This window comes from Taeniopygia guttata, chromosome 12 (genome assembly GCF_048771995.1).
Source record: "Taeniopygia guttata chromosome 12, bTaeGut7.mat, whole genome shotgun sequence".
NCBI classification, from domain to species: Eukaryota; Metazoa; Chordata; class Aves; order Passeriformes; family Estrildidae; genus Taeniopygia; species Taeniopygia guttata.
The window spans coordinates 7,295,131-7,307,700 of NC_133037.1; the positions used below are offsets into that span (position 1 = coordinate 7,295,131).

At 41.6% G+C, this 12,570-nt stretch overlaps 1 protein-coding gene across 1 annotated transcript in view; it reads right to left on the bottom strand.

Annotated features, from left to right (window-relative positions):
* PTPRG (protein tyrosine phosphatase receptor type G) overlaps positions 1-12,570 on the bottom strand; it is a 390,724-nt gene that overhangs the window by 65,742 nt on the left and 312,412 nt on the right. The window contains exons 11-13 of the mRNA XM_030283424.4: positions 12,172-12,221; positions 9,057-9,852; positions 2,301-2,433 (exon numbers count right to left, since the gene is read on the bottom strand). Coding sequence (XP_030139284.3) covers positions 2,301-2,433; positions 9,057-9,852; positions 12,172-12,221 — 979 coding nt within the window. The remainder of the gene's footprint in view (positions 1-2,300; positions 2,434-9,056; positions 9,853-12,171; positions 12,222-12,570) is intronic.

Below are 12,570 nucleotides of genomic sequence, written 5' to 3' on the forward strand. Positions count from 1 at the left end.
CTTTGCTGTATCGTGGAATGAGCCACAAAGGGACCAAACAAAATTAATGCTTTGCCAAACCTTCCCAAGCACCTTCTCTAAGTCCTTATTTTGGATAATAGGGCACAGATGAGATGGAAACAAGCAGAAGACTCTGCTTCATTGTTCCAGTTATGTCACCACAGGTCTCAAATCATCTAAATCCACAAATGCTCAAAAATGTAAAAGCAAAAATAAAATTTGTTTTACCCCCACAACACATTGCCAAAAGCAACTATGTCTCTTCTGCTTGTTTCTCTTTCTGCCGTGCAAGAAAAGACCCCTTGGTCTAGCATGCCCGTCCCCTTGAGGGTTTATTCTTCCATCACAAGTGTCTCTCTGCTGTGCACTTCAATACCGTGTTTCCCTTTCTGAAATATCTGTTTCAAACTTGTGTTCATGCCATTTGCTTTGATGGTGTTATTCAGCAAATTATTCCATATGTTGCCCATTACATCTTAAGCTAAGTATTTTTTCCTGAAAATGCAAATTACTGCTCCTTTCAAATTTCTGAATTAGAGTCTGCAGTGCTTCAAAATCTCTTTTTCCCCTTACTTTAAAACACTCACAGAGGTAAATATTTTATTTTTTTCCTGAGGAAAGGCAATCACACAGCAAATAAATTGCTGTGCTGCCACTTCAGTGACATGGTCTGCAGCATTCCCAGTGAAATATTACTGGGAATGATTTGTGTTCTAGTTGCTTGTTCATTTATCCTAAAACACATGTGTATTTTTAATACACTCTTTGTATTTGTTAAAAATCCTCAGAACTACACACAGATTATTTAAAGGTAGTATATATGTCCTTTCAAGTTTGATCCTTTATTTCTTGCTTTATATTTATCAAAAAACTTTGACTGCTACCTGACATAATTTCCATGTCTATATTAATTTTCAATCTCCACCAACTTTAATATCTTTTCAGGGATGCTATTGTTATTCTTTGAGCAAATTAAACACAAATTTACAATTATTTCTCTTGCTCCACTAGTGAAATTGCTAAGAAATGGAAATGTTTTGCAAACAGTGATAGTACCAACATTCTTCTAGATAATAGCTGCTAGCATTGTATTTCAAAAACTTTCTGCCTTAGAAGAGAATTTTGTATCAACACTAGATAAATACTACTAATCCTTCAACCCAGTGTTTTGAGATATACCATATCCTTCCAGGACTTGCCTGTGAATGTGTGAATGTGATCAAGTTTAGTACTTCAAATAAAGACAATATATATTGAAAAACAGGATAATACAATGGGCTCTTTAGAACCTTTCCTATTTCAGCTTTTGTGCATATACCACTGTAATTTTTATTCACCTTCTTACTGCAATGATGTTAATTACTTAAAGATGTTAATAGAAATTATTTTCACAAGGCTATTGCCATTTACTTATTAATTCAAATGTTCTCAGCCTGAACAATTGGGCCAACTAATTGTCAGCAAAATGGGTGTACTGAAAAATAGCTTGGTACCTTTTTAATGGATTCTGCAAATATAATGAACAATGGGTATTTCCCATCAAAGCTACTTTATCCCAGCTAATCAGATTTTGAAATCATTCCTAAATATCTTGTATGTGGCTTATCCGTGGTTAATGCTAACTTGCAGACAAATGAGGTGCCTCTGGGTTCTGATTTTGACATGAGCAGGTGCAGCAGGTTTTCCTTTACTCTAAATCAAATGGAGAGGGATTTGTTGATGCTTATCCTGGTCTCCACCACTGAACCAACGTCCACTGGTCTCTTTGTAGGAGGCAATCTTTACTTTCAAGACCTTGCAGGCTGCACTTCTGAATTCTTCACCAATTCTAGAGAGTATTGCTGTAGAATGTGAAACAAGCTTACCCCACTTTCTTGAAGTACAGTCAAAAGAAGGAAAGAACTGCATAAGATTACACAGGAGGTTTGTGGCAAAGACACCCATGAAACCAAGGCCAGTCTAACTGGCATTTTCTCCCACAACCACCTTTCCTGAAGGCCAAGAAAAGATAATTTTTTATAGCTACTTCAGAGGGACTAATTGTGGAAATACTTGTCACCATTACAGCTGTCTCTACCACTGGTAGAGCTCTACCAAGCTCATTTTCATGACATAAAAATCAGTATTTAAGACAGCTGAATAGTTAACCAACAAAGCTGTTCTAGCACCCAGAGAACTATCTAATGCATCTATCACCATAACTTCTAAGAAAATAACAAAACACAGGACCACATTAAAAACACTACCCGGAATGTGTTTCAAATCCTAATCAGTTTCCACTGATAAGGAAACAGGCTCACCTCCAGTAGACAAGCACAGCGATGAGAAGAATGAGGCACACGAAGGTCAGTGCTGAGACCACAATGAGTGGGATGATCCATTCCATTTTACCAGGAGAAGGTCTCGTGGCCATGCTGGAGCTGTTCTTGCCAGCTGTGTGTTAAACACATAAAACCAATCACTGGGTGGAAAAAAGAATTACTGTATGGAAAAATGTGTAAACAAAACAAATAGCTTATCCCTTTTACATGCTATGAGTAAACAGAGCAGAGATCCTCTAACTGCAGGGTGGGACTCCATTTGTCTTCAGTCTGAGACATGGGAGCACAGAAGTATGGTGTTTATTGCCACATATGGCTAGGATTTTACTACTGCCTGTAATTACGGTCTCTTAGACACTTTTAGGACTCTTTTGTGCAAGCACGCATTATCAGATGTGGAGTATCCCACTGAGCCAATGCTGTGCTCTGTCACCAGTGTTTGCAGATAAATGTACTCTGTTTCTCAACAGTGCAGGACAGCCCTGTTTGCAAAGCTCAATGTAATACTTTGGTTTAGAAATAAATTTCTTGGTAACTATCTTAAAATAAAAAATCCTCAACATGTTGGGTGTCATGTCACATCATTTGCAGAATTGTCACAATCTGGTGGGTTGCTGCATATGAAAGCACTTTTTAGCATATGGATTGTCAAGATGGGTGGATGAATGAATGGATAGGATGTGTTGTAACTGACAGAAGAAATCATTATGCCACAGCTTTTGAACAAAATTAAAGTTTGTCAATACCCTGAGATCTGGCTGAGTTAACTCCGCTTCACTTTTTGCATGACATCTCACTAAAATTATTGTATCATATATAAGATGAATATCTAGAAGTTCTGCAAGTGCTGGAGCCAATGAGCATAGACACTGTACCAGTGTATTTCAAAAGACATCTAATTTGTGCAAATTCATATAGACTTGATGAATAAATTGGTTTAGACAGAATGATAAAAGAAAAATGCAGAGGCGGATTCCATATCTTATTCATGTTTCCTAACAAACAGGCAGTGGCTGATCAATACCTGTCAACAGGACATAATGGAAAAGGATTAGTACAAACAGCTTCAGATTTCAAGGAGGATTGAAACATGCACACTTGACTTCTGCTTTTAAGCCTGTGTGAGTCTTTCCTTACCAACATGCTTCCTTGCCCTCATTCAGTATTGTATTATCATAGCTTCTGAAACTGCTGCAAATCCTACTAGAAGAACATAATTGCCTTTTCACCATAGGCAGGCAAAACACAGATAATTAGAAGTCACCAGATGTCACATAACATGAAGTCATACTCTATTTTAATAGCATTTAGATTATACTCCTCCATAGGCAGGAGTAAAATTCAACTAACGTGGAAGTAAAGGTTAATTGTAAATGCTTTTGCCTGACTGCTGAAAACAGCAAGGCTGCAGGCTGGTGCAAGCCTAGCAAGAAGTCTTCCTAGTTTTGAGAACCAGGCTGATAGAGGTAATGCCCTTTAGCAAGCAGCCTAAATGATGTGCTAATCAGAAGGATGTCTGGGGGAAGTGAACGTGCACTTTGATTGAACATCTCTGAATTCCCTGACTAGCAAAGAATAAGGAAAAGAGCAACCCCCAAATTAGAGCAAAGGCTTATTCTCTGTATTTGCCAAACTTATGAAATGCTAAGTCTTGAGGCATCAGTTATTACCAGTGCATTTCAAATCATTTAAGAGCGGGAAAAAAAGTAAGTCTGTGAGGTGTTACTAATCAGAATAGTAAAAGGGACAAATCAAAAAACCACGTAATGTAATGAAACTTTGTAGGAGAGCCAAATAATCCCACCACCTTATATCCATTAGGATGTTGCTTCAGTTCTCTCCAGTGACAATATTCTGTTTAGTTCTACCTCCACATCTTTCAACACAAAACCATATGTTTCTGTTTGCATGGTAAGAAAATTCAATTCCATTGTAAGCACAGCATGGGCTGGAGTCCCAATGCACGCTGTTAAATTCTGAACTGCTCACGATGCTCCTCTTAGTCAGTCTAGTGTGGAGAACACAGAAATCTGCCCCTGCCAACTCCCTGTACCACAGATGTGAGGAGAAGAAGGTGCTCAGTATGCTGAGTGCCAGAATAGCAAATACCATTCCCTAATGCTGATGGCTGGCCCCAAAATTCCAGTTGCGAATGTGCAAGCAGTGATGCACTTCAGAAGAAAAGACACAGTTCCTGTGCTGGCTTTGAAGAAAAAAAATCTAAGGTGTTTTCCACTGTTTAAGTAACGTGCTGTGAGAGCTTAAACAAACCAGTGCCAATAAATTGTACAATGGCATCTAGGGCCAGAGGGCCAGAGCTGTCTTGAGTATCATGGCAGAACAGCCTAAGAAAAGCCAGCATGCTGGACAACTTGGAAAAAGATGAAATGAAAGACACAGACACAAAAAGACAGATCTGGGCCTCTACAGTTTCCTGTTCTCCCTTATAACAAAACAGTATGAAATAAAAAAATATTCACCATTTCATTGTTTTCCAAAGCAAGAATGTCAAGCCCTGGTAGTGTCAACAGCATATCCTTGTAACAGTGCCCACCATAAGCTGTACTTGGCAGGGGATGGGGGAAGCTTAAAAAATGGACTAGGAAACTCCATTTTTGCTAAGAAATGTAAACAGTTTCCAGTGGCATATGCCTTCGTTGAATTAATTCAGTTTGCCTTTTACTGGCTTGGAATTCATCCCAGTAGGAAGGAATAAAAAATTATTACAGCATATCTGTTTCAGGAGGTCCCACATGATACAAGCCCTGGCACTACTAAATCTACTCCTGCGCCTGGAAAAGTCCATAACTTCTGTGAACCAGCCATTCAGCAGTTCCACCCAGGCACTGGATGGATGAGCCCTGGCACAGGGAGTACTGGATGGCATCACGCAGCCAAGGAGGCTCTGGCAGTGCAATTCTTGCATAAAGGTCAAGGTAAGAAAGAGGCATTCTAGAGTTTGTGAAATGTGCTTTTTTCCCTGCGTATTCTTGGAAAATGGTTCCTGAGAAAATAAACATGTTTATTTCCCTTAAGTAACACTGCTTGCTATAATAAGCAACCATAGCTGTACTATATAACCTATCTACTTTTATCATTCCTTGCCATTGCACAAACTGCCAGGACAAAGTTCTGTTTGTTGTACCATTTCAGATACCATTAACCAAAGAAAAGCCCTGCTGCTGAACTGCCTCAGACCACACGGTCTCCTAAGAGAAAGTCAGCTTGCTCATCTTTCCCTTGAGTAAATGAAGTGATGTACTTAATATAAAGGTATTAATTAATGATGGAAAATAATATTGGCCATATTATTAAATGATGAAAAGGCAAACCCATGTTTCTTAAATAAACCTTTAGTACAAGCTTGTATCATGGTGCAGCTGTTACCCCCTGTTTCTTCAAGGCAATTCAGGCTTACAGGCTGTGCACTATTAAGCATGACTTTTCACTGCTTTGTAACAGATGCCAATCATATTTAATTCTATATCTGAAATTCATAGTTTGCAGGCATCAAATAATTCAATTATTTTATTTTCAAGCCATTCTGCTGTTTGCTCTTGTAAACTGCCATGTACATCTCTGAAGATATTTGCAAGCTGTCTGGACACAATCCTGATTAAAGTGCTATGGGGAACCTTTCTAAGAGCAAGGAGACTGGACTAGCTGACTCCAGTGGTCCTTCCCAACTTTATACACTCTGTGATTCTGTGTGAAAATGGCTGAAGTGCCACATGAAAATACAGCTTAATAATCCTTGCTGCAGATGGAGAAGAATTACACAGATGTTTAATTATGCTAATGAGGATATCCCTAAAAGGCTTCTGTAACCTCAGACCTGGCAAAGACTGCTCTAAAACCCAGTATTCAGTCTTTGTTAAATGCATACCTCAGGCTTGAAATTTAACCCTGCACATCAAGATCTCTCTGTCTCTAAAATGCCCTCTCATGGGAGGAACTCAGCAGAGGTGGGTGAGCACTGAGGGATGGGAGGACCCAGCTGAAATTTCGATATAGAGTCAAACCAGTCGCTCTGTCCTCAGTTCCAGCTCACCACTCGGGCTTTTGCCCCTACCCCACAGCTATTACTTTGCTTACAACAGTCTAGTTGTTAACTCCAGTAAAAAAAAAATTACCTGTATAATTGTCTGGTACAATCAACCAAAATTCTGTGGGATAGTATCTGCTTTAGCCTATTAAACTGAATCATCCTGGGTTTCATCTTTTCCCTTGCTTATTCCCTGCCCCCCCACCCCCTTTTTGTGAGAGTATAATTTTAATTGCTGTTTTTCTGATTTTCAGGTTTCAGAGACAGGGACAATGCTGAGCAGCTGTGTGTGTAACAGTTGCAGCTCAAAAGTACAATTAGTCTAATGTGGGCACCAAAACAGAGAAAAAGATGATCAGGGAAATGAAAGAGAAGAATGCAAGCAGGCATTCAGTGACAGAAGACAATCATTAGCATTGGCCAATCCCAGTCAGAAAGAGGCCAGTGCCATTTGGAAAGTAATGACATGGCCTCGGGAGAGGTGTGTGTGTGTATGTACGTGTGAAGTAGGCACAAAAAGAAAATGAGCCTTGCTGCACTAATTGGCCTAGCACGTTCCCTGTAATTTCTCCTGAGTTCCCTGCTCTCCTCTAATCATGCACACTCATCTCCTTACAACTGCTAATTTGATGCCATATAATTAATTTCACAAATGTACATTGTTATGAAACAATTTTCTACTCTTTAAAATGATAAACTTTCTACTCACAAAAACATTTTTGAAACCTTGACGGCTTTTAAAAAGCTGCTTATAAAAATGCAGAAGAGAGAAGATGCCAGAAGAAAAGATGCATCCAAAAATGTTTCTGCCCTCATACTGGGACAGAGTAAACTTCAGAGATGCTTTCTGCTTTCTTTGGAAGTGGTCTTAACAGTCTTAGCTGTGCTGCTGCTCAGCAATCCTTTCAGACACGTCTGGCAATGCCCTCTTGGCTTCACTTGTCTTAATTTCAGGTTTACCTTGTTATGGAAAACCTTTAAGGCCCTTTCTCACAGGAGGAGGTCTCGCTATGGCTGGAGTTTCACTGAACTCAACTCCTGGCATGAGTTAGTTCAGGTTAGTCTGTATGAATTGCAAATTTCCACGTTACTGGGGAAAATAATTAAGCTGAAGCAACTAGTCCTAGGCTTTGTACTAGTCTAATTCGCCAGCCTGTGTCTTTGGTAACCTAGATCCAGCCTGGAGCAAAGCTCCTTCTCCAGCTTTCCCAAGTGTCTTCTCACAGGGTAGGACTCCCAACAGGAGTCCTTCCTAACCCAAAGGTGATTAGGGCAAGAGGTATGTTGAAAATAGCCTGACAGGCATCTCAGACCATATTCAGTGGGAGTACTGGCCTTTGAGGATTTCCAGATGAGGAGTAAAAAAACTAGCAGTGTATTGAAAAAAAAATCAGCACAACCTGTTGCAGGTTTCTCAGCTTCTCCATTGTTAATCTGATCTCTGACAGAACAGTTATGATTCACAGCATTACAGACTGGTCAGCATTTCTGTAACAAATGCTATTAAAGATTTGATTTAGCTTTGTTTTTTAAATTGGTTCTGGGCTATAACCGGATGTACAGTATCTGCATTTTTGTGTTTATCAATGCAGAGAAAAATAAATATGCAAGGCTTTTTCACACTACTTTAGAGCAGCTTTGATGGAAAAAGAAAATTATAAAACACTCTACAGATTAGCAAAACAAACAATAGTAGTAAAAAGACCCCAGAAACAATAAACAAAAAAAGTGCTCTATCTCATAAATGCTGTGGTAATACACATAATCATCAAATAAACTTGTCTAATAAATAAATCAATCTAAATCTAAATAAATCTACAATAAATCCACATGCACGCACTCCATCTGCTTGCTGCAGTTTTCCTCACCAGTGCCCGGAGCTCCCCAAGCAGGAACACGTGTGGACATTCTGCATGGTGCATTGGCAGCACCGGGAGGGACCAGCCTGCAGAGGCCTGTGCAGCAAACCCTGGCCAAACCCTGACCACACCAGGCGTGGAGCACATGCAGATCACCTGGGCAGGCTTCCAAGAGGTTGTATTTGCTGTGCACACACTGTGGAGCTGGGACATACATCCAGAGTTGGAGCGCACAGGAGCACTGGCAATTCTCGTCAGGACAAATAGAAAATATGTGAGCTCTCCCTGGTTAAGATTTTTTTTTTTTCCCCACAGAAGGTGCCTTATTTTGGAAGATCAGAGCATGTAGGTTTTGTGTTGAGAAATAAACCAGCAATCATCCCTGATTTGGGAGAATACCTCAAAGCCCAGTCAGGGAGAATCCTGCAGATAAACTAAATTACCTAGAAGCACATATACCAAACTTCCTATGAAATGCCACTTCAGCACAGCAGCTGCTCTTCCAAATTAATTTCGCAGCTATAGTTCATTGTATTCCCCTCTCTTTTTCTTTTCAACAAATTTCTTGATATAGCATGTTGGGAGTAAAAATTTTTCCAGATGTTCTCTTCCAATACGCTACAAGGACCATGAATCTGTGGAAAGGATATTCCTTTCCACTCTGCTCCCCCCAGTTACAACTTGTGGGGTTGGGTCCTGTGACAACCTGCCAATCAGATGTAGCCAGCCAGCACAAAAATGCTGTATGTACTGGAAATCAGTAAGGAATTTGGACTGTGTTGTTTTCCAACACTTACGCTGGTAAAAATGGTTTCCCTGAAGATCACTCACCTGGGTTAATGGTGATGAATTTGTTATCTGAGGGATATTCCTCTGGAAACCTGTCCATCTTTGGAGGAGGATTTCTTGTTGTCTCTGGTCTTCTTGGGATCTTGCCCAGGTACAGTTCATCGGTGAACGCTGGTGGCACTTGGGTGGAAGGGAGCAGCTGGGGCTGAGTGTCGGCTTCGGCAAAGCTCTCCTTCTCGGCACCTCCAGCCGTGGGGGCAACGTTTTGCTTTGGCACTTCTCCCGATAGGGTTTGATTCCCTTCTTCCTCAGCAGTCCTGTTGGGGGAAGCCACGGCCACGCTGGGCTCTGTGCTATTGCGTGCCTCTGAGGCTGCCGTCGCCCTGCTCTTCTCCTTCTTTTCAGCATCCTTTTCCTCCTCTTCCTCATGCTCCCGCTCCCCGTCCTCGCTTTCACTCTTTTCATCCTTCTCCCCCTCCTCGGCTCCCTCGCCGTCCTTGGTCAGCGCCGAGTCCCGCTCGGGCCCCGGGGAGGCGGCGGCGGCCTCGGTGGTGGCCACCACGGCGCGGCCGGCCTGCTTGCCGGGGGCAGCGGCCGCAGGCAGCCGGGTGGGCCACACGCTGCTGGGGAAGGAGGAGATGCCCCCACCGCTGAAGCCCAGCCCTGCCAGCAAGGTGCTGGTCACCACGGAGGCCACGGTGGCCTGGCTGCCACTGGAGGAAGGGCCCATGCCTGTGGCCATGGACACGAAGGAGAAGGGGAGCCCCGAGGAGGTCCAGGTGGAGGAGCCGGAGCTGATGGGAGCCATGTCTGCTGAGGAGGCAGGAGATGCTGTGGGCTTGAGGAGATCGTCGGCGGCAGAGGGGAAGAAAACACAGCAGAAAGCATCAGCAGGGGCCCAACATACCACTTGGGGTCATTCTCTTGCTTTTCCCTCCCTTTTCACACACATGCTATTCTCCTAAAACTAGAGATTCAACACCAGCTGGATGAAAGGTTGAGCCAGGACAGAACATGCCACAGAGCTACCAGCAAACCACAAAGAGAGGAAACCTCCCTGCCTTCACCACATCATCATTCAAACCCTCTTTTTCCTTATCTTTATTTTACATCAAGATTTTCTCCTCCCACATCACTACTGACTTGTGAGTAACATTTCCTCTTGGGGTGAAAAGAATGTAAAGGAGTTTAATGAGTTCAGCTGCATTACTCACAGTGCTTTAATCCTCAGAAGACAGGAGTTTAAAAATACAGTGTTACATAACGGCTGTCCCAAAATAATGGTTGCCAATGTGAGCATCCAGAGCTGGTGGGTCTGCTCTGACAAGGAACTCTGGCTCTTCCTACACACACTGTGAGAGCCTCAAAGGATACTATTTTTATTTCCTTAATTTACCCATCAGGATTACTCTCACAAGGGCTGGTGATGCTGTGAGGCATTGCTCTTGTTAGAAAAGAACTGCAGCATGGCCAGCTGGGCCCTTCTGAAGGACTTGGAGAGCATCAGAAGCCCTTCGGCAAGCCACCACCACATCTGCCAGGACCTTCAGGCTGTGACACCCATGTTTTCCACATCTACAGGAATCTCTCTGGCCACCACCAGTGAAAGAAAGGCAGGACTGGCAGTTCCTGCTTCACTGAGGGAAAGCAGGTGATGAACTACGGATTTTGCATCCTCTGCACCCTGCCAATATTATTCTAATGTCAACCCACTGCACACATGAGGGTCCTGCACATATGTGTGTGCTCTGCTGTAAATAAAACCCCTTAGTACACACATAAAAAATTAAACCTTGGTCTGTTCATAAAGAACTAGTCCTGAATTAGATGTGGAAAAAGAGACCTAACTGTCTAAAGACAAGGAATAATTCTGTGGAAAAGCTGAGTAAGCTGTTCCTCTGGACAACCTGATCATTCTTCCTCTCTGAATTACTGAAAAATGTCTCACATTACTGAATTCATCAGCAGGAGGACCATTACCTGGAAAGGTAGGCACCAGAGGGGACAAAAAAGGGCTAAATAGGTGCTGCTGAACATTGAAAAAAAAGGTAAAATATTTATTTTGGAAACTGAAATTTGTAACTTTAAAATATTTCTGCATCTCTCTGCAATTCCTGTGTTCAGTCAAGCTGTGTAGTTGAAATGCTGCAGCAAACCAAGCAAGGCTGCTTTCTCACATTATTTTTGACCAGCTGCAATCACAGAAAACCTGAGATCTCAGAAGAAAACCTGTGCTTTAGAGATTTCAAGCCAAAATTTAAAATAAGCATCTAAACTTTCAGATACTTATCAATCTGAATCCCTGAGGCACTGTGAGATTTGCTTTCTGCTGGAATGAACATTCTCAAAGCTGGACTGAGTATTAAAATTTGACATCAGATTTTATATATCTAGAATACATCCATACATCATTAAACAAACATAAATAATTCAAATGCAAGCTTTGTATATGTTGTTTGCTTACTAGGGAGTATATCAAACTGGATCAGAATAAAACTAGTAGCAATGTACTTAGAGTAAATTCAATAGTATGAATCCAGCCCATAAATCTGACTGAACAACTCAGTACAATGGATGCCAAGAAATTCAGGTTATGGATAGTTTATAGTTTATTTATATTAAATAAACTAATAAGATGGTTTCAAAACTGAAACAGTGTATTCTACGTTTACTGTAAATGTACCAACATTTCTGATTCTGGAACAGAAAAGTTGGCCTCAGTGACTTGTTACAGTCTCACCTGAATTAACATAAAACAAAGACATTGTTCAGGCTTTATTCACAGGTATCCTTAAAGCACTGGAAGAACAAAGATACTGTGTGTGAGGCCTTATTTCTGTGGCATATACTTCTGCCCATACAGTTAATAAAATAAATTTATTTCCACAGTCGTCATTAAGATTTTACAAATCCCCTCTAAAGGGGTTGAATAAAGATTGAGGAAAACATTTTAACATTTGATTCTCCAGTGGTCAAAGCCTCTCAGAGCATGAAGCTAGAAAACAATTTCATATTGGAGCTGTATTTTATGCTATAAACCCTCCTGTGACAGGTCTGAACACCCCTTCCCCAGGAAAGTTGGGTCCTGCTCCAGATTTCCAACATCGTGCTGCCACCTGGTGGGAAATGTCCCCAAATCCCTAAATCCATGACTTACCACTCCTGTCTTCACAATTCGTGTCCCCTCGAAAATTCGAGTGGTGTTAGCTGGGGAGGGAAGAAGAGCAGCATGTCAGGGCAGGGGAGGAGGCAGAGGAAAACTGCAAAACTACTGCTCAGCATCTGCCTGCAGAACTCAGGCCCAGGTCTCAGTCTGGGGCACAGGCAACTCAGCTCTTTGGCATTACTCACTCGCTCTGCACTTGTGTCCAAACACAGACTTGCTTGCCTTTAATTACTCAGGCCTGGCAATGTCAGCTTACTGACAGAAAACAAATTCTCTCCTTCAACCCACCTAGATGAAACATCCTGCCTTACACAGGAAGCAAGAGTAGCTTGATGATAATAGTTTTTTTCTGTTCTTAAAATATTATCATTACTTATTGCTATATATCTG